Consider the following 22141-nt stretch of genomic DNA (forward strand, 5'->3'; position numbering starts at 1 on the left):
CAGTTTGCATTTAAATGTGAACTTACCTAATTTGCATTTTCAGCATCAATAGGCAAACCAAAACACAGCCGCCCTTCGAAATTCACATTTTGAAGGATCTTGCAAGTGTGGTTCTCTGGCCAGGCGACATGTGCAAAAATGCATATGCATTTAATTGCACTTATTGGCGGGAAAATGCATTATATTAATGGAAATTGCATTGCAAAAAATGTGGTTGACAGGGAAGACTGCATACAAAAATGTGCAAAGCAAGAACTCAGCCCAATGTAAGTTCCACTAGTGGGAGTGGTCTCTACTCGCTAATCAATAGTCAATAGTAACAAAAACTAATCTATTCAAAAGTATGTATTCTGACAAGGATTACAAACTCAAATAGAGATTACAAACTCTAACAGAGATTACAAACTCAAACTCATCAAGATATGTATAACACAGAAATTCGTTACAGAATTAGAGATAAGAGTTTATGAGTAGAGATAAGTTCATGTTAGTCAGATTCGACATGGAGGTCTTTAGAGCAGAAGTCAGAAGTCAATTATGGGTTAGAAACTCCCACTATTGAAACTTACATTGGCCTGAGTTCTTGGTGTGCTTTTTTCGTGGTATATTTAATAACAAGAACTCCAACTTACAAAAATGTGCATGGAGAAAGTTTGCATTAAAATGCTGACAAATTTTCACAGGGATTCTGTGAAAATTGCAAAATGATGCGGAAATGTGGAGAACTCAAGATGGGGAAAATGAGAGATTGCAAGAAACTGAAACAGACATCTTCTGCTATCCCTAATTGCGAGGCACCAGCCCGGCTTCCGAGACTGCACTGTGCTCTGGAAAAACAGCTGAACCCTGGAGAGATTGTGTTTGGCAATCTTGGTGTGCGAAAGCTCAAATGCCCTTCTCAGTTTGCATCCATTATGCTAAGGGATATCAGTGCAGTTAAAAGGGGAAAAAGTGGGAGGGGGAACCTCACTAAAACTTGCCTGCTCTCTAGTTGCTGAGAATCGCTGGAGAATTTGGGGGGGAACAAGAGGAAAGGTAAAACCACGGGAGAAAAAAGAAAGACGAGGCATAAATAAAGGTAACAGATCCCACACAGCGAGCAGCACTCAGTAAACTTACTTCTGAACTCCGCATTGGCATGGGCTACCCAACGAAAGAAAGAAAAAGAAAGAAAGAAAGAAAGAAAGAAAGAAAGAAAGAAAGCAGCTGCTTCTGCTGCAAAGCCCACTTAGCCTTGCCAGTCCCTCTAGCTAAAAGGAAACTTTGCTCCTGGCTTGAACAGACTCGGGACAGTTGAAATTTGATGCTATTGGGAGGTGCCTCTCCTCTCCTTCAGCTGTTCTCTGGGTAAAGGTAAAGGATCGCTGGACGGTTAAGTCCAGTCAAAGGCAACTATAGGGTTGTGGCGCTCATCTCGCTTCACAGGCCGAGGGAGCCGGCGTTTGTCCACAGACAGTTTTCTGGGTCATGTGGCCAGCATGGCTAAAGCACTTCTGGCGCACAAAGGACTGTGACAAGTGCCAGAGCGCACGGAAATGCCATTTACCTTCCCACTGCAGTGGTACCTATCTATCTACTTGCACTGGTTTGCTTTCGAACTGCTAGGTTGGCAGGAGCTGGGAAAGAGCAACGGGAGCTCACCCCGTCGTGGAGATTCGAACCGCCAACCTTCCAATCAGCAAGCCCAAGAGGCTCAGTGGTTTAGACCACAGCGCCACCCACAGAGACAGGGCTCCGTGTTAGTGCATCTGCTGTTCATGCTGAAGGTCCCAGGTTCAGCTCCCCATCTGCAACTCCAGGTAGGGCTGGGAATGTCCCTTGCATTTTTTTAAAGGTTGCAATATATACATTTGGGCGAAAACAATGAGAGAGGGAGGGAGTGGCTTCATGATCAGTGAGGGCCAACCAATCAGAACCATGTACAGCACAGCTCCAAGAAGGGAGAGGTGGTTTTGCGATTGACACAAAGGAGCAGCCAATCAGCGCTGTGCACAGCCCTGCTCCAGCTAAGTGGGAGGTGGCTTTGTGGGCTAGTCGAACCAACATTGTGCAAATCCAGCTTTGGCTGCAAAGCAGAACAGGTTAGTGGAGAAGTCTGTGCATATGGCCGAATATGGTGGGTGTGTTGCCGTGGTGGACTAGCTTCCAAAACACCCTGCGATTCTTAGGAATTTACGGTAAATTCTGAAGCTGCTCTGTGCTCCCACAGACTCACAATATCCTCCGCTCTGAATATAATAGCTTCCAGAAATAGAAATCAGAGCTACCGACGCTAAATACATTTCAGACAAAAAGCCTTTTTCGGGGAGAACTTGACTGATGCAAAGTGTATAGCCTATCTACACGGGAGCATCAAAGCTGAGAGTTTTTCTTCTCTTGCTTGCCTGGAGAAAGCAGCCACAGCAGTGCAACAAAAAACACAGCCCACAGCCACGCTCACGCCTACCCCTGTCTCACTTCAACTTTAAATTGGCCACCATCCCTGGTTCAGCTCCTATCAACGCCGTGCTCTCTGACTTGACTTGAGGGCCAGGAGCCCCAGGAACAACAGTTTGCAAAAATCAAATACAAAGCGCACAAGTTAGGCAAAGCGCCTAAGTTAGAAGACAGCCAAAGGGGGGGGGGGAGAGTGTTTTGCCATGACATGGGCACCAGGAAGGGGAGTTGTGGGAGAAGGGCAGAGCCAGGTCTGCACCCCAGGATGCCCCAGTATCTAAGGCCAGCCTGGCTGCGCATAGTATGTAACATAAAACACCTTTACAAACAAGACAGACTTCCCTATTGATTCCTGCATCCAGGTATTTATAAAAAAGAAAAACAGAACTGCGCCCCATAGCACCGGCAATATAGAAGAGTTTCGCTTCCCCTTTCCCCCCACCCCACCCTGCCCCCGATTCAGCAACCGAGGCCATTTATTTTCTTTCTTTTTTTTTAAAAAAAGGATGCCCATTGTCTTTAGCCGTCCCTGCAGTGCTGATAGTTGCCTGTAATCCAGTAGCAAATCTGCGCGTATTTGAGGGGAGTGATGCGAACGGCCACATTGAAATCCTGCGGGGAGCCGTTTGTGTCCACCCACTGGTGCCCGGAAAATATCCCAATGATCTTGCGCTCCCACTTGCGGCTCTGCCTCTTCCACATCCGTACGTAAACTCCCGAGCCGCTGGCGCCCGGCTGGGCGTCACACTGCTGGTACAAGAGGTCGTACGTTTCGTCTTTGACGTCGCAGAAGCGGTAGACCAGGTTCCCGGGCCGGTCGTTGTCATAACCTGAGAAGTGGATTCTCCCACCAGGCAGTTGCTTTGCAGCCGGGCTCACGCCAATCTTCATAAACTTCCGTTTGTGGGGCTTCTTGAGCTCCAAGAGGGCATAGTCGTAATCCATGCCAATGTCGTTGGCATTCCCTTTGATCCACCCTTTGGGGACGTGAGTCCGTTTCACTCGGATCCACTGGAATTTCATCCTTTCCGGCTCAGGGGAGCTGCTGATGTCCGCCCCCTTGCTGCCATCTTTCAGCTTCGGCCGCAGGAACCCCACACGCAGTTTCCTGGCCCCTTTGACGTAGCTTTTGCCATCGTGGATGCAGTGGGCGGCCGTGAGGACATGCTTCTCGGCCACCAAAGTCCCGGTGCAGCCCGTGGACAACTTCACAGAAGTGGAAAAGGGGTAGTTGAGCAAGAAGTCCTTGCCGAAAATGCTGAACCTCGTGTCGTATCCGTAGATCTGCCTCTTGGCCCGAGATCTGCTCTGCGTCCCGGCGCTGCCACCGGTCAGAATGTAGATGCCTACTTCCGTCTCTGTTCGGGAGCCGTTGGAGTACAAAGTTTCGTAGGACAAGTAATCCTTCACCTCCTCATAAGTAGGTAGCGGGGAACTCTTGTGGCAAGACGGGCTGCAAGACGAGACCACTTCCAGCTTAGCTTCGGCATCAAACTGTGGTTTGTCCAAATAAGTGGTTGATTGTGGCAGAACGACGGGGACTCTGTAGGCTGGCCAGGTGGGCCTCCAATGAGAACTGGAAGGTAGAACACCGTTGATGGTCCACAGGAGTAAGAGAAGGCATGGTAGGCTGGCCATGGTGAACCCTGAACTGTGAAAAGGAAGGAAGATGTTATTTATTTATCATTTATATAACATATTGTGATTTATTACAGAACATCAAAGTAGATCATAGAACTGTAGAGCTGGACGGGACCCTGAGGGTCATCGAAGTCCAACCCCTTGCAATCCAGGATTCTCAACTAAACATCCAAGACAGATGGCCGTCCAATCTCTGCTTAAAAACCTCCAGAGAAGGAGAGTCCATAACCTCCTAAGGGAGATCATTCTACTGTCAAATAGCTCTTACTGTCAGAAAGTTTAATTGGAATCTCCTTTCTTGTAACTTGAAGCCATTGGTTCGAGTCCTACCCTCCAGAGCAGGAGAAATCAAGCTTGTTCCCTCTTCCATCTGACAGCCCTTGAGATATTTGAAGATGGCTGTCATATCTCCCCTTTTCCTGGCTCCCTCAACCACCCTGGCCACAGAGATCCATGCATTGGTAACCTCAAGACTTGGTTACTGCAAGATGGTTATTGAGATGGAGCTACTCTTGGGCCTCGTGTGGAGACTCCAGCTGGTGCAAAATGCCGGGGCCAGACTCCTGAGTGGAACAAATTACGTCCAACGCATAACTCCAGTGTTCAAAAGTCTACACTGCCTGTCCAAATACTATCAGGCCAGATTCATGATTCTTGTAATTAATTTACTAGGCCCTTAACGATTTGGGTGGATACCTCAAGGCTCACCTAATCCCTGCCTGATCACTGGGGTCTTCAGGGGAGTCACTGTTTTGTGGTCCTGCATGGTTCTGATGCGCCACTCATTTCCAGCAGTATTGTGGGCCCGATTCTATGAAACTCCATTCCCAGTGACTAGCCCAAGGCCACCCAATGGAGTTCATAATTGAAATCCCCACCATCTCCAGATAGGGCTGAAGAGGTCAACCCTGCCTGGAGAGCTGTTGCCAATAAGTATTGACAGAACTGGAGATGGCAGGGATGGAACCTGCGACCTTCTGCATGCAAAGCAGATGTTCTGCGATTGAGCTACGGCTCTTCTGCAGTCCACAATTCCACACTGGTTCTAACTTGTTAGCAAGAAGCATCCCACAGCTGAAACAAACAGACCTGAGACGAGAGATACATGATCTTGTTTATTCTGCTCTTGAGGTCTAGGGGCTCCTTTCCTTCACAGTCGCAAGCGGTGAAGAAGTCTAATTAAATAGCATAGCCTTTCAGATTTGCATTGGGGGAAACGAAGTGGATCTACTGGTGCAGCTAAATTGGACAGTGTGTGTGGGTGATAATTGTAGACTAATAGCAGCCACCGTTTTCCATGTTAAATTAAATCCCCCAGGAAACCCAGGGCAGCGTTCTTCCTCGGCTCGGATGATAAAAGCCACATCGTAGGGTGTATTTGTAGATGACAGGCAGATTAAGTGAGGTCTCCAGTAGCGAAGAGCTGCAGGTACCACAACTATGCCAAGGAAATATGCAGGACTTTGGCTTATTTGAAAATTAGCCAGACAGCTGAATCTCTGCAGGAGCCCAAATGCTCCCTTGCGAGAGAGGAGGAGGGAAGGCCTGCCCATTCCCGATAAGGGATTACTCAAACAAATCACAGCTATTAGATGCAGCTTATGCATATTTAAACCCGGCTGGGGTTAAACCAATAATGGCCGGAGCAGCTTAGCATCATTCTTGAAATGCCTCAACGGAACAGAATACAACCGGCTCTTAGAAAAGGTGTCCGCAGCTGTGCGAGGGAGGAATGGTCCCTCCTAGCATTCACAAAGCAGCCCTCTGTGCTGCAACCCACAATTCCACCCCATGCTGCCTTCAGTCTGCGGATAATCAGGTTACCTGCTGTACCTGGCCAGAGTTAGGCCACAGCTCTGCTACTCCCAGTCCTCAAAACTTCTCCAGATGGAGACCGAATGGGTGCATGCTTGCTTCTCTGGTTTGTTTTCTGTACCACATTTATTTCCTCCTGCTGCTGCTGCAAGGAGCTCAGGATTCACCTCAAATTATTCCTCTTAACAACCCTGTGAGGTAGGCTGGACCAAGAGGTGATGACTAACTAAAGTCAAGAGATGAAGTCACTAACTAAATGTTATTATTTGAGCCCTGGCGGAATATCGATCTGTTTTGCAGGCTGCGCAGCACAAATCCACACAAATTATTTGATCCAGGTAACAACCTGGATGGATGGGAGGCGTAGCTAATGGCACAGAAGACAGAATCAGGGTTCAAAAAAGACCTTGGGCCCAAGCTAACAGAATGAATTTCAATAGGGACAAATGTAAGGTTCTGCACTTAGAAACAAGATGCAAAAATATAAGATGGGAGACACCTGGCTTGTCAGTAGTACATGTGAAAAGGATCTAGGGGTCATGTTAACATGAGTCAACAGTGTGATGCAGCAGCAGAAAAGCTAATGTTCTTCTAGACTCCATCAACAGAAGTCTAGTGTCCAGATCAAGGGTAGTAATACTACCACTTTATTCTGCCTTGGTCATACCACATCTGGAATACTATGTCCGGTTCTGGGCACCAGAATTTAAGAAGGATGTTGACAAGCTGGAAAGTGCAGAGGAGGGCAACCAAAATGATCAATGGCCTGGAAACCAAGCCTTATGAGGAGTGGTTGAAGGAGCTGGATATGCTTAGCCTGGAAAAGAGGAGACTGAGAGGAGGTATGATGGACATCTTCAGATATCTCAAGGGCTGGTTTAGATGCTCCAGCTGGTGCAGAGGACGGCAGCCAGATTGATGATGGGGGCATGTGGCCAAGAACATGTGATGCCATTGTTAAAACATCTGCACTGGCTGCCTATCTACAACTGAGCCAAGTTCAAGGTCCTTGGAGGAATTTACAAAGCCCTGGACAGCTTAAGTCCAGGGTACCTCAGAGACTGCCTGAACCCCGATATCCTGGTTTCTAGGTCGTCAGTTGTTACTGAGTTGGCGAGGCTAGTTTGACAACCACAAGGAACCGAGCCCTAAGCGCCACCAGCCTCCTCTTGCGGAATGGCTCTGCCAGCAGAGATTAAGCGGGCGCCTTCTGTGCCAACTTTTAAACGCCTGCTGAAAACATCAGGCTTATGCAGGCAATTAACACATCTTTCCATAACGGTTAGCCATTTCTGATTTTACCTTTCTACGTGGTTTGGTACTGTATGGCTTTAGATAAAATTCTTGTATGCCGCACTGGTATTTTTTTAATGAATAGCAAAACTTCAGGAGGCAACAGCTGGTGTCTTCATGCGCTTCTTTCCCCTGATCCAGGTGGCAGGACGGCATGGAAGGAGCTCTCTTTCGAAAAACAGAACACTCAAAACATGCCCGTGGTGCATTGCATCCAACTGACTATGCAGCAGTCATTCAGGGCAGATCACTAGGTGAGCCTATTACAGCTGCAATTGCTTTTCTCCATCAGCTTCTCTGTCAAATCAAAAACAACGGAAACTTGCAAGAAAATGTGCTTCAAGAACTGCACCTACCGATGGGAGTGATTTGTATGTGTGCGTTTTCAAGTGCTCTAATATTGTTGTTTTACCTGGCTTGCTAAGTTTGCTGCAAATCTCCCTCGCCTGGTGGCTTCGCTAGCTTGGCTGAATTAAAAGAAAGGGAGAGGAACGAAGAATATCCAGCTTTTTTTTGCCTCTAGGCACTGTTATGTCCAGAAGATGTCACTGTCGCTGGAAAACATGACGGCATCAAGGGAACTGACTAGGGAACGCTCTGTATCAGCTGGTACATCTGGCATATTTTTCTCTACAGGCCTTATTGCAGAGATAGATGAATGGTGATTTGGGGGTTTAGGGAAACCAAAAGGAGGAATACTGTATATTGAAGGTGTATAAAGGAGCATCATCTTGCATAAAAAGTATGGGCAAGTTGGACAGTCTCCTCCTCCTCGCATAGCAATAAGGGTTCCATGATGATGATGGTGACGACGATGACAACAACAACAACAACAACAACAATTTAATATTTATACCCCACCCATCTGGCTGGGTTTCCCCAGCCACTCTGGGTGGCTTCCAACAAACCAATGTGCTGTAAGTTAAGGACAAGGCATAGGAACACACTTCTTTGGGTGTCCCATAATGGAATTTGGAATGTGGAATTTACAGCCCACCTATCTATGTTGACTTGGATGGCGTGCTTAAAATGGGACAGACAGATTCGTGGAGGATTGCTTTATCAACGGCTATTTGCTGCATCCATGGAGCTTTGATGTTCAGGAACAGGGAGTCTTTGCATTCCAAGTGCTGGGATGAACAGTGGGGCAACAGCAGGAGAAATGGAAAGATAATGTCGTGTTAGAGCCAATGTGGTGCAGTGATGAGAGGGCTGGACTAGGACCTGGGAGATCAGGGTTCAAATTCCCACTACAGCCAAGAAGCTCCCTGGATGACCTTGGGTCAGTCACTTCCCTCAACCTTTTCTACCCCACAGAATGGTTGTGAGGATGGCAATGGGGGGGGGGAACGACCCATATATTCCACATTGGGCTTCTTTGGAAGATGGGATATGCATGTATTAATATTAATATTAATATTAATATTAATATTAATAATAATAATAATAATTCATTTCCTCATCTTTTTCATATTTCTCTATTGGTACCATTACCTCATGCTACTTAATGATTAAGTTGCATCTTACTTTCTTTTTGAAGCACGCACTGGGTAAACAAATTTTATTACAGTGCTACCTTGGGTTACATACGCTTCAGGTTACAGACTCCGCTAACCCAGAAATAGTACCTCGGGTTAAGAACTTTGCTTCAGGATGAGAACAGAAATTGCGCAGCGGTGGCACGGCAGCAGCGGGAGGCCCCATTAGCTAAAGTGGTGCTTCAGGTTAAGAACAGTTTCAGGTTAAGAACGGACCTCCAGAACAAATTAAGTACGTAACCAGCGGTACCACTGTACTATGGTCACAGACCAGTTCCGGCTCACTTACAATATCAGGAAAATTATAAAACACAACAGGAATACATTGAATGGCAATTGGGTATAACAGAGACAATTCAGATATAGCGGCAGTTAAAAATATATATTAAATCTTGATCACTAAAAAATAACCTAAAATTGCGCTGGGTAAACTCTTATTTAAAAGAACCACCGCTCCTGATTTTATTCCTTGGAAAAGGATCAGAAACAGTCCTTTGACTGCATGAGTCCTGTAGAATCCAGCAAGGCCATTAGAATAGCCTGCAGGGGGAGCAGCATCCTGTTCTCACAGTAGCCAACTTGATGCTCATGGAAAACCTGCAAGCAGGATTGTGCACAAGAGCACTTTAAGCTCCTGTGGTTTCCAGCAGCCGCCATTCAAAAGCATTGCTTCCTCCAGCTATGGGGGCCAAGCACAGCCATCATAGCTAATAGCCACCAACAGCAAGGCAACATTGCTGTCTTCAACTCCTCCATCACTTTTTGGTGAGCTTACGTTTAGTAGGCTTCACAGGGCCGAAGCCAGGGTTTCTGTCACCTGGGCCAAAGACCCAGTTTGTCACACACACCCCATGTGTGTTTGCATGTGTACACACACACACACACACAAACACATCTCAAAACAATTGTTCAGAAAGGGCCTAAAAAGGAGTTTGAAAGAGGCTGGAGAAGAGATAAGTCTCTCCAAAGAGTAAAATTGTCTGTGTGTGTATCTGGCTTTCATTCAACCTTAAGTAGATCTCATCAGAAAGTAATAGATCATTTGAGGAATTCTAAGAAGTATTATGGACGTGGGTGGCACTGTGGGTTAAACCACAGAGCCTAGGACTTGCTGATCAGAAGGTTGGCAGTTCGAATCCCCACAATGGGGTGAGCTCCCGTTGCTCAGTCCCAGCTCCTGCCAACCTAGCAGTTCGAAAGCATGTCAAAGTGAAAGTAGATAAATAGGTACCGCTCCCGCAGGAAGGTAAACGGCGTTTCCATGCGCTGCTCTGGTTCGCCAGAAGCGACTTAGTCATGCTGGCCACATGACCCGGAAGCTGTACGCTGGCTCCCTCGGCCAATAAAGCGAGGTGAGCGCCACAACCCCAGAGTCATCCGCGACTGGACCTAATGGTGACACGTGACACTTCTGGGTCACGTGGCCAGCATGACAAGCTGCATCTGGCGAACCAGCGCAGCACACGGAAACGCCGTTTACCTTCCCGCTAGTAAGCAGTCCCTATTTATCTACTTGCACCCGGGGGTGCTTTCGAACTGCTAGGTTGGCAGGCGCTGGGACCGAGCAACGGGAGCGCACCCCGCCGCAGGGATTCGAACCGCCGACCTGACGATCAGCAAGTCCTAGGCACTGAGGTTTTACCCACAGCGCCACCCACGTCCCTCAGTGGGACTTACTACTGAGTAAAAATGCTTAAGATTGCAGTATAAGACTACAGCATTTTTACACAGTTATCTGGGAGTAAGCTCCATTGCATTCAGTGGGACTTACTTCTGAGCACTAAAGACTTGCAGTTTAAGGCTCTAAAGCAAGGGTCAGCAAACTTTTTCAGCAGGGGACCAGTCCACTGTCCCTCAGACCTTGTGGGGGGCCAGACTATATTGAGGTGGGGAGAACAAATTCCTATGCCCCACAAATAACCCAGAGATGCATTTTAAATAAAAGGACACATTCTACTCATGTAAAAACATGCAGATTCCCAGACCGTCCATGAGTCGGATTTAGAAGGCGATTGGGCCGGATCTGGCCCCCAGGCCTTAGTTTGCCTACCCATGCTCTAAAGAATAAAATAAAAGAATAAATACTCCACAAGTTTCCTTTAAAAATTGCTGGCTGCTGAACCATTGCAATTAAGGAATTTAAAGTGGATTGGCTACATTTTCATTCCAAATTACAGGAAGGGATAAATACAAAGTGCTTTGTATGTCAGCATCACATTTCTTTCATTGCAGGTATTTTATTTTCAGTATAAAGAGGACTCAGTGTTTGTAGCAGATTGTATGCAGCAGTGCCCTCTTTATATATCCACATGGTGTAAACATGTATGTTGTCATTTAGATCCAAACACACACACAGAGAGAGAGAGAGAGAGAACACATGAGCAAGCAATACTCCAAAGTGCTTCTGTTTCCAAAAAGGACAGGAGGTGATGTTCTGATACCATAAACAAACAGGAAGGGGGTATGATCATTTTCCTGGTTTCCCTGCTTCTCCTACATCAGGGACACTTTTAGACTCTGGAGCCCAAGGAGGGGCTGCAGTCGGAGGAAGCCCCTGGCAAGTTGGGAGCCTCAGTGGTGCCCATCTAGAGGCTTCACCCAGGGCTGAGACCCCAGCTGGCTCCCCTCCTTAGCTATGGCCCTGGGCTCCAAAATACAGGTTTCCTTCTCTCCTGCTTTTAAAGCTGGGAGTTGCCTGTCTTTTGTCATCCCTACAATTACACACCTGAGCATGACGGCAAGCTTAGAGAAAGGCACACAGCCTATGCAGGGTGTCTAACGGCCACGTCTCCATCCCACCCGCCTTCCCGCCATAGATCAAACTAGGTTCTAGCCATAGCTGTCAACTTTTCCCTTTTCTTGCAAGGAATCCTATTCGGAATAAGGGAATTTCCCTTTTAAAAAGGGAAACGTAGATAGCTATAGTTCTAGTGCATTAGTGTTACTGAAGGCTGGATCAGAGGTGGCCTTAGATGGGTCAAAAATACTTTGGTCAATTGAGAGGTCAACGACCGTCAACTTCGGGTCAAGTCATTAAGGCACAGGTGTACTGGAACCCTGGGAAAGCACAGGCAGCCATGTCAATTACCAAAAAAATCGGTAGTGTTATGTACTGAGTTGAATAGGATCCAAACTGCAGCAGTCTGATTGGTCCTAGAACAATAGGATCCAAAAGGCAGCAGTCTGATTGGTCCTAGAACAATACAGCAGTATGATTGCTTGGCAGGAACCACCCAATCATGCTCCAGATAGAAGTGAATCCACAACCTGATTGGCTTACAGTAGAATTCCGGAATTAGCCAATCATGTGCAGCCCATTGTGTAAATAATGTATATAAAGCAGATACTTTGAGGGGACATTCATTCATTCCTCCTCACCTCTATGAGCTGAATAAAGAGCATGAAATCACTTTGCGACTCTGAGTATATTTCAGGTAGCCTTCTGGAAAACTCTAGCATCTGCTCTCTTCACAGAAAATGATGCCAGATCCTGGAGATCTCTTATTCCCACAGCAGTGGACTCGGGGGTAATTCCCATTCCCTGCCACTTGCTATCTATACCATTGCAATGGCTACTGGAGTGGGTTTGCTTCCTGTTTCCTGCCGAATCATTTCCTCTTCCTGTTCAGAGATGCCTGCAGTTGCAGTACCTGGCCAGCAGGGGATGCTAGGCAGTGAAGCTGACCCTGGAAGCCGCTTCTCCCATAAAAGGGTGTGTTTCTGCGCATGTAACCGCAACCCTGATTTCTGCAGAGTTGGGGATCCCCACACCTGCCATTGCGAAGAGGCGCAGTAAAGCACTTACACAAAAGCAACTTCCCCCAAATTACCCCCCACCCACCCCAAAAAGTTATTGGTAGCGCTCTTCACCCTTGCAACTGAAAAGGTTTACAATAAATGGTAAGAGGTACCTGTGGGAACTTAACCTTACCCCTCACCTCCATCAGTGGAGGTAAGCCCACAAAAACTATTATTTATTTTGTTTAATAATAGTTATACACCGCTTGATTGAAAAACCAACCCTCAAAGTGACTTGCAAAGAGAAAAACCAATAAACTCACAACTAAAAGCAGTTATCTATTTATTTATTTTTTAAAAACTTAAACTCAGCAACCAACTAAAAACAAACTGAAACACACAAAGATGGAAAGAAGATAAAAAGTCCCTAACAGAGAAGAATGGCAGATCAAGTTGATGGCTAAAATAACCAGAATCAAGAAGACCAAAATTTTAATAAAGAATGGAGAAAATTTATAACTTATCTTAAAGACCATTGTAAACTGTTAAAATCTTTAGTAGGATTGGAATAACACTTGTAGTTGAATGGTGAATTTTGGACATAATGGAGAGGTAAAAGATTTAGATTGTCATCAAAGATGCAGGAGGAAATGATTAAGAAAAGGACCCGCAAAGGGGAGGAGGGAATTCCAAGAGATTCCTTGGAATCTTATTTTTATGTTGTATGTTGGATATGTGACTGTAAAATTTTAATCTGAAAAACCAAATAAATAAATTTTATAAAAAGAAAGAGAGAAAAGAAACACACACCAACATTCTACCTGTGCAGGTACAGCAATTATTGTGCAAATCTGAACACACCTGCTTAGAGAAAGCCCAATAAAATTACCACTAAAAACAGCTACATTGAAAAAATTTAAAACCAGCAACCAATAAAAAAATGAATTGAAGCATGCACCGATATCCTACCTGTAGCAATTACTGTGCAAACCTAAACATTCCTGCTGAGAAAAGCCGATTCCGTTGAGTTAACTGGGTCTTGCTTCTAGCAGGTACAGTAGGGCAGCCTTCCCATCCCACAGAGCTGGAAAGAGAAGGCCTCCTGTATTTGGAAAGCTGTTTCTCCTGCTCACGGGAGACTTCAGTTGGATAATTTACTTTATTTCTTGTGGCAGGCAATTTGGGTGTTCTTTGACCACATGGAATACTTGACTTACATCTGGATGAGATGCAAGCAGCCTTTTTCACCTCTCAGGGATATGACATGGAAAGAGCATGCCCTCTTTTTTTCCATACCTACAAACTCACTCTCTCTACGGCATGAATCACCTTTGCAGTAAGGACATCCATTCTAAATGCCTACGGTTTGTTTTTGTTTTTGTAATGAAGGTCACTATTTAGGAGGTGTTTCTTCAGTCCTGCTAATTAGAATTTGTTCCTGCAATGTACAGTTTTGAGAGGGGGGGAGACAGTGGCGTAGCGTGGGGGGTGCAGGGGGTGCCGGCCGCACCGGGCGCAACATCTGGGGTTAGGGCAAATCCACGGGTTAGGGGGCGCAAATCCACGGGTTAGGGGGCGCAAATCCACGGGTTAGGGGGCGCAAATTACTTGCCTTGCCCCGGGTGCTGACAACCCACGCTACGCCACTGGGGGGAGAGGAGGGGGGAAACTGCAAGAAGAATAGTCTCCATTACATTTTGCAATGAAGATAGTTTTTTCCACAGGGCAAGGAGCCAGAATGATTAACAAGGAGAGCGGGGGCAGTGCAGGGGGAGGAGGCGGGAAGGCAGAGCAAAGAGCGTCTTTAAACAAATTATTACACAGTGGTACCTCGGGTTAAGAACTTAATTCGTTCTGGAGGTCTGTTCTTAACCTGAAACAGTTCTTAACCTGAGGTACCACTTTAGCTAATGGGGCCTCCCGCTGCTGCCACGCCGTGATTTCTGTTCTCATCCTGAAGCAAAGTTCTTAACCTGACGTACCACTTTAGCTAATGGGGCCTCCCGCTGCTGCCATGCCGTGATTTCTGTTCTCATCCTGAAGCAAAGTTCTTAACCTGACGTACCACTTTAGCTAATGGGGCCTCCCGCTGCTGCCATGCCGTGATTTCTGTTCTCGTCCTGAAGCAAAGTTATTAACCCAAGGTACTATTTCTGGGTTAGCGGAGTCTGTAACCTGAAGCATCTGTAACCCGAGGTACCACTGTACAGAATGAGAATCCAGCAATAGTTCCCACTCCTGGCAAAGCATTCAAACAGCTTTTCTTGGCCGCGCAGGTTGTTAAAAACACAAGCAAGGCACTTTAAGGATTACAGAAGCACATTTTGACACACACACAAAAGCTACGTCTGTTGAGACACAGCCTGTTGGCGATGCTGTGCTTCTTGAGACTGTTCCTTCCCAAATCCCTGCTAATTTGAGGGTTACGAGAGAAGACACGCTGGAAAATCTGAACCAGGTCGCCAGAGCGTCCAGGGCCAGGGTACCTGCCAACGCATACAGTAGACACAGCAGGTACGCTGGCAAGCTGGCCGGAGTGCAGCCCCGCGCCAAAGTAATAGGATCATTGTGTGATTTGGTTACCAGCTGGCAAAGTTAGTTTAAGAATTACTGGGTCTGGCTCGCCTACATCCCCACTCTTCATACACCCCACACACACTTAAAAAAGGAATTTGGATTTCTTGACTATGCTATGCAGCCCACGGAGCCGTCCTCCCGGCCCCTGTTCTCTCATTCCCAAGTTCCTTTTGGGGAAAGGTTCTTCTAATGCAGCCTCAGAACATCTGCCAGCATTCAGAAGGTCCCCAGATTCAATCCCCAGCGTCTCCAGTTACAGCAGGGAGAGTTCCCTGCTGGGATTGAGCTATATACCAGTGGCAGCTTCCTATGTTCCTACGCTTAAGTTGCAGGATCATAGAATGGTGGATTTTGGAAGGGACGCCTGAGGCTCATCTAATCCAACCCCCCCGGCCATGCAGGAATCTTTTGCCCAACATGGGTACCATTATCCAACGGCAGAACAGTAGCAGAGAGCCAACGGAGCACAGTGAAACGAGTGCTGGACTGGCAGGAGAGAACTTAGTGGCTCCCCTCCACTGTGGGAAGCGGGGAGGGGCAAACAGTACTGATAGAGGCTTCATGCGGGAATGTTTAAATAATTCTCTAGAGGATAAGGGTTCATCAATAAAGACCTGGTTATGTTTAGAATGATACCGAATAGGGAAATATTCGCTGATACCAAGATGAGGGATTCTATGGAATGCAGATAGAGAGAATTGAAAAGAATAATGATCTGTTGTGACCTTGACGGAAGCGTACAATAGATGCGCCTTCTTGTGTTTTGGCTCATTTTCCTCTCTTTTTTCTTTTCTTTTCCCCCCTCCCACCCCCTCCTTCTTTCCTTTTTCCTTTTTCTTTCCCATAATGGCTTATGTTCTATGCCATGTACTTTGATTTTTTTGTAGTTTTTTAGCTTTTTCCATTATTATAATTAAGGATTTTTCTTTTGTAATTTTGGTTGTTTATATTTATCTGTATTTGTTTAAAGCAAAATAAAAGTATTGAAAAAAAGGAAAGGAAGAGGCTTCAAGCTTAGCTGCCCCATCATGAGCACAAATCATCACGAATATACAATACAAAGCAAGCCTGGAATGGCTCTTGAGCTCTTAGATTTTCGAAAATGTGTCCCCAAAGAGACTGGGGATCTCTCTCCTGCCACCTGGCACAGGGAGATCACCTCTCCTGTCCCTCCCAGCACCTTGCCAACACCCATCTGATGTCTGTGCATTAGATCAGTGGTTCCCAAGGGTGACTATATTACCCCCTGGGGGGCGGTGGTATTACCTAGGTGGATGCTCAGAGGCAACAGTGCAGTTGCTGGAGGAGTAAACGACCATCAGACTTAGTGAAGCTGGTATCACTGAATCGAGATTCATTTGTTGAATGAATTAAAGTAAATAGTTTTAACTGGATTTTGAATGCATGTGCAATTCATTGTTACTGTTTTGAATTTCAAAGCAAATTTCATTCATTGAATTTTTATTCAGAATTCATGGGGAGGGCAACTCAGTTGACAGAGCAAGATGCTCTTGATCTCAGAGTTGTGGGTCTGAGCCCCACACTGGGCAAAAGATTCCTACATTGCAGAGATTTGGGCTAGTTGGCCCTCGTGGTCTCTTCCAACTCTACTATTCTATGACTCTATAATTCTATGATTTTATTGTGCTATTGTCTTTCATAGTGCAAACCACTATTCTGAATAATACTTTTTATAGGGCAGGGGGCACCAAGGGTAAGTTTATGGAACCAAGGGGTCAGTGGCCTGGAAAAGGTTGGGAAGCACTGCAGGAGATGAATGAAGAGCTTTCAGACAGGCTTCTACATTTGCTTGGGAGCCCTGGTCATGCAAGACTCCCCGTTGCGCAAAGGAGCTTGGGAACTGTAGTTTAACAAAGGTGCTGGAAATGGTGGTTCTGTGTGGGGTAAACTGTCCTTCCCAGGATTCTTTCAGGGGAAGCAATGTGCTTTAAGGGTCCTTTAAATGCATGCACCCTATGACTGCAGCCAGCTCTCTTTCAGACTTTGCCAAAAATGCAGAGGCGAGAGGGGTGGGACTGGTCAGGTCTGCAGGGCAACTTCACTCTCCTTTCTTGAAATGTCAGCCTTTCGCTAACTGTAAGCTAAAAGGGGGATACAGCTCATGCGGTTGTTTCATCAAGACACACTCGCCAATAGCCCAGGATCACATCATGCCAAAACAGTGCCCACACGACTCTGGGTGCCAGCCACTCTGGGAAAAGGATGGGTTTTTATAGGCTTTCGCACAGCAGATTTATGCAGCTGAGGCTGCAATCTCATGACGTTGCATGTGCAAGCTAGAGAGATCCTTCCCCACCATTGTACTGTATTTATATGGATTCCAAGAGACTTCGAAAGTCGTTCCAGGATACCGAAGCCCAACTATTTCGCAACGAAGGGAAACTTTTTACAGCTGGTGGAAATAAGCGAGTATCTCCTGGGTGTCACCCAAGAAAGCAAGCATGATATTAATCAGCTGTTTTCGCGTGAGCCTGTGTGTGCGCGCATAGGCATTCTGTGCTGGAGTTTCCAAAAATATGCATTGACCATAATGTCCAACTAGGGCATGACTTTCATTACCTCATTAAAGCATGGATTACAATAGCTGGACATTTGCTTCCAATCAGTGTTGCTTCTGTAATCATCAATCAGAATCCAAGAACAAAGAAAAGCCGGTCTATTTTCCGTCTGTTTTCAGCCAGGCTGAATTGAGAAAATGCAGGGGCAGCCCAGATTGGGTGTGCTCGCATGCATGTAGATAAGAAGTTAAACATTAATTGCTTTCCAAAGGCATAGCTTGATAGAATACTCTTTGAAAGTATCCAAATAAAACCAAGGCAAGGGCAAGCAAAATGAAGTCCATGCGTGGACTTGCCTTGTGTTCTTGGAATTCCTCAAACCACACACACGCACAAAGTTTCTTTCTGATAACTGCGTGCCAGGGAATGAATGTTAGTGTTTATACTAAAAGGGCAAACTGGCTCAGTTTCACAGGCACACATAATAAACACATGCCCATCGCCACCCAAATTTATTTACATGTTGGACCCTTTGGTCTTGTTCTCACAAACGGCAAATGAGGTGTTAGAGCAGCTTCTGGACTGCACATGAATGTTCCTGCAAAAGAGAGAGGGGTATAGAATTCCCTGCACATAGAAATCCAGTTGTCAAAGGCAGCTGAGCTAGACCCCTTCTCCCTGGTCTCTAGGAGAATGGCCGTGTCTGCAATCTGAACTCCAAAGGACTTACTTCCCCATCAGCCACCAGTGAAACCTCAGGCCTAAGAGCTGCTTCAGAAGTGACAATGACACAGAGGGGGACAGGAAGCACAAACTCTCGGTGCTTCCTGTTTCTTTGCCTCTCTTGGCCTTTTCCAAAATGGAACACTTGGGAGAGACTCTAGCCGAGGGGTGTGGAACCTTTAACAGAGAGATGCATTCCCCTCCAGGCAACCTTATGAGAGCCACATGCCCATAGTGGGCAAAAGCACAGGCCCAAGTGGAAGGAATGTTGGATGCCAATGCCACCTTTGTGCAGTAGGAACACAACATGCACATTTGTTCGGCCCAAGCTGATGCCCTCCAGAGTGCAACTTCCACCAGTCCCAGTCATGTTGGCTGCAATCCAAAACATCTGGAAAGCACCAAGTCGAGAAAGGACACCATCCCATGTAACACTTGCACAAATGTCTTCTTTTGCTGAGTTATAATGGCTTATGTCGAAAGAGGTCCTTGCAAAACTTCCCCACGTGGCCTGCATATTTTTCTCTTAACAGACCTTATCTCTAAACTGGAGAAAAATGTACTTCTTGTAAAACACACACACACACAGCACCCCAAAACCGCATTTACAGCAGGCACTGCAAAAGGTGCCAAGTTGGTCGATATAACCTGGAGAAGCTACGCTGTGCCCACAGCACAAAGTTGGCATGGTTTAATTTGCTGCTGCCTTATCTAACCTCTTTTGTTTTCTCAGTCCTCTTCTAGCCTACCTTATAGGACTGTTGTGGAATTACATGAGACTACTTAAGCAAGTAGGGCTACAGGGATTTTGCACAGCAGGAAGAACTGCAGATGATGGGCAATTGGGGAGGCAGGGGGGAGGGAGGGAGGGAGGGGGAGAGAGAGAGAGAGAGAGAGAGAGAGAGAGAGAGAGAGAGAGAGGAGACGCTGCAGCTCCTGCCTCCACTCCCAATTCACTACCAAATTAAAAAGTACAAGGAGAGTATCCACGATGTGACTTAGCAACCGTACGTAAGAGGCACTTAGGTCTCACCGCAGAATAACCACAACTAGACCACCGGAGGATAACCACAACTATGGGGGGGGGCTGTGGCTTAGCGGTACAGCACATGGGCTCAGCATACAGAAGGTTCCAGGTTCAATCCCCAGGATCTCCGAATAAGGCTGGAAAAGACTTTTGCCTGAAACTCTGGATAACTGTCGCCAGGCAGTGTAATCCAACTTCCGCAAGCTTCCCCGGCAAGAAGCATAGCCCATGGTCAGGGAAGACAGAAGTCTTAGTCCAGCGATATCTGGCACATGTGGAATAGTCATCCTTGGGACGTGGTGGACTCTCCTTCCTCGGAGGCTTTTAAGCAGAGGTTGGATGGTCATGGATGCTTTAGCTGAGATTCCTTTGGGGTTGGACTAGATGATCCTTTGGGGTCCCTTTCAACTCTACAATTCTGTGTTAGTAGAGAGGACAGAACATGATAGACCCCATAATTCAATAATTCGGTATGCAGGGACCGAGGGGGGGATTGCTAAGCCCCGGAGCGTGCCTCTTAGGGTGGTGTTGCAGCAGCGGTGGATGGAAAACAATTTAAAGAGACTGCTGGTCCGTGGAAATTTGGGAGGGTCCAAAGAGATTAGACAAACAGCAAGTAGGATAAAGTTTTCAAATCTTCCAAGAAGAGTTAGTTAGAATCAAGATCACTTGTCCTTGGTCTGTGCTGTGCTTTGTATGGTTATGTAGGAATAGAGGAAACACAAGAGTCATGCCATTGGTCTATCTAGCTCAGTATTGTCTACACGGACTGGCAGCAGTTTTAAGCCAGGGTTTCTCCAATAAGATAAGACCAGGGTTAGGGTTAGCTGTTGAACTTGGAAGCTTCGGTATACAAGGCAGATGCTCTACCCTTGAGCTACAGCCCCTCTCCACAATATGTTAAGTACAGGTAATCATAGGGAATCAGAATAGGGATAGGGAATCAAAGTTCAGGTAGACAAGAAAAAGGTAAAGGAGAGAGGTACCACCCCAAAGAGTTTAAATTTTAAAAAAACAATAGGCTTTTGTTTCATCTCTTCGACTTGCCCAAGTCCCAAACATTTCACATGGCTCCCAGGAAGAGTAGCCATCCCAACGCCTGTAATAATCCACTAAAGAGGAAAGGATCCTATCTTATTGAATTGTTCAAATCAACATCACCTATCAGGTGTGTGGCCAGATCATCTTTCAGATCAGCCGGGCTTCTAGCTGATGCTCTCCCTTCTGGGCTAAAACGACTTGGAAGTTGGGTCCCAGATGGACTTTCCTTGTGGGTACGCAGGGCTGCTTCCTTGCTTAAGATCTCTACAGTTCTCTAGAACTCTTGATCAACTTACCTCTTCATGGCTGTGCCAGCACGCTGATTTAAGAGTTCTCAAGGGTCCTGGGAGCAAAGGTGTTTTTTTTAAGACACAACTCAGACAGATGAAGACTGAAGTCCCATCACTCGCAGGTTCACGGCGCTGCAGGGGAGGAAGACGTCTTCCCTGCTCGCTCGGACGTTGCCTTCCTTCTCCCCCAAGTCGATGCAACCCCTTCCTCGCACCCACACAAAACGAAGTTTGCAGATAGATGTCCTCCCCACCCAGACTCTCCTCTCTCTCTTGCAAAACCTGGCACCCGGAGAGGAGCGCAGCCGAGAGCTCCCTGCAGGTGTCACCGCGGAGCCCCCTCCTGCCCAGCTGCTGCTCTCACCCCTCGGCGCGATGGGGCTGGCGGCGAGGGGGGCAGGCGGGGAAAAAGTCCTACCCAAGGAGGAGGCAAGCCGGTACTTCGGCGCAGGCGCCCTGCGACTCAAGCCACCCCCTTCTGGCTGCAGCCGAGGAGCCGCCCCTCCCCACGACGCGCACCCCCCCTCCGCCTGCGCTGCCCCCCTGTGCCCACGCCCCTCCGTGCGCAAACAGAGGCTGCCTCCGCGCAGCTCCAGCGCGCGCGGGGCGGGGGCAGGATTTGCAAAAGGGGACAAGGCAATTTCCCCCTTCCTCAGAAGCAGTGAATTGGGGAGAGGGGCGGAGGAAAGAAAGGAGCCCTCTCTCTCCCGTTTTCCCAGGCCAAAAGAGACTTAAAAAAAAAGAAAAAAGTTCGCCCCCACTGCATGGGGGTTTTTGTTCCCTCGAGGGGGAGAGAGAGATGCGTTCAGACGAAAGAGCGCGCCCAAGTTTCTCAAAAGTTTGCCCAGAGAAAGAGAGAGGGAGGCAGAAACTGGCTGCAAGTGAAGGATGCGAGAGTTGGCAGACGCGCGCGGGAGAAAATGAATGGCCTTTGGAAGATTGGCTCGGCTTCTGCGCCATGTACCGAGGCGGACCATTCCCCCATCTCTCTCCATACTGTCGGCACTGACTGGCAGCTGCTCACCAGCATTCCAGACATTCCCAGCCCCGCCTGGAGGTGCCTCGGAATGAGCCTGGGACATTAGGCGCACTGCCACTAAGCGCCTCCCTTCACACCGGAGGACCCAGAGGTAGGCAGGCAGAATCATAGAACTGGAAGGGACCCCAAGGGTCATCTAGTCCAGCCCCCTGCAACGCAGGACTCTTTTGCCCATGGTGGGAATCGAACCTGCCACCCTGAGATTAAGCGCCTCATGTGCTGAGTTACAAGCATAATAATAATTCCGGCAAAGGCACAGTATTTGGTTTTGTATTTATTTATCTAGGCTGTGATGCTGCCTTCCCCAACCCGGCGCCCTCCAGATGTTTTGGACTACAGCTCCCATCATCCATGACCATTGTGCGTATTAACTGGTGCTGATGGGAGTTGTAGTCTGGAACTTCTGGAGGGTCCCTGGTCAAGGGAGCTCAATGGGGCTGTGTTCTGAGCAGACCCGCAGAGGG

At 47.2% G+C, this 22141-nt stretch overlaps 1 protein-coding gene across 1 annotated transcript; it reads right to left on the reverse strand.

Annotated features, from left to right (window-relative positions):
- Nucleotides 1-317: 317 nt before the first annotated feature.
- Nucleotides 318-21091, reverse strand: PRSS23 (serine protease 23). Its single transcript, XM_083610037.1, has 2 exons — nt 20645-21091; nt 318-4087 (listed from the first exon to the last, which is right to left on the reverse strand). The coding sequence occupies exons 1-2, from the start codon at nt 20650-20652 to the stop codon at nt 2956-2958; spliced, it is 1140 nt and encodes a 379-aa protein (XP_083466163.1). The 5' UTR covers nt 20653-21091; the 3' UTR covers nt 318-2955.
- Between the last annotated feature and the right edge of the window lie 1050 nt (nt 21092-22141).

This window comes from Podarcis filfolensis (genome assembly GCF_964270895.1).
Source record: "Podarcis filfolensis genome assembly, chromosome: 4".
Classification (NCBI taxonomy): domain Eukaryota; kingdom Metazoa; phylum Chordata; class Lepidosauria; order Squamata; family Lacertidae; genus Podarcis; species Podarcis filfolensis.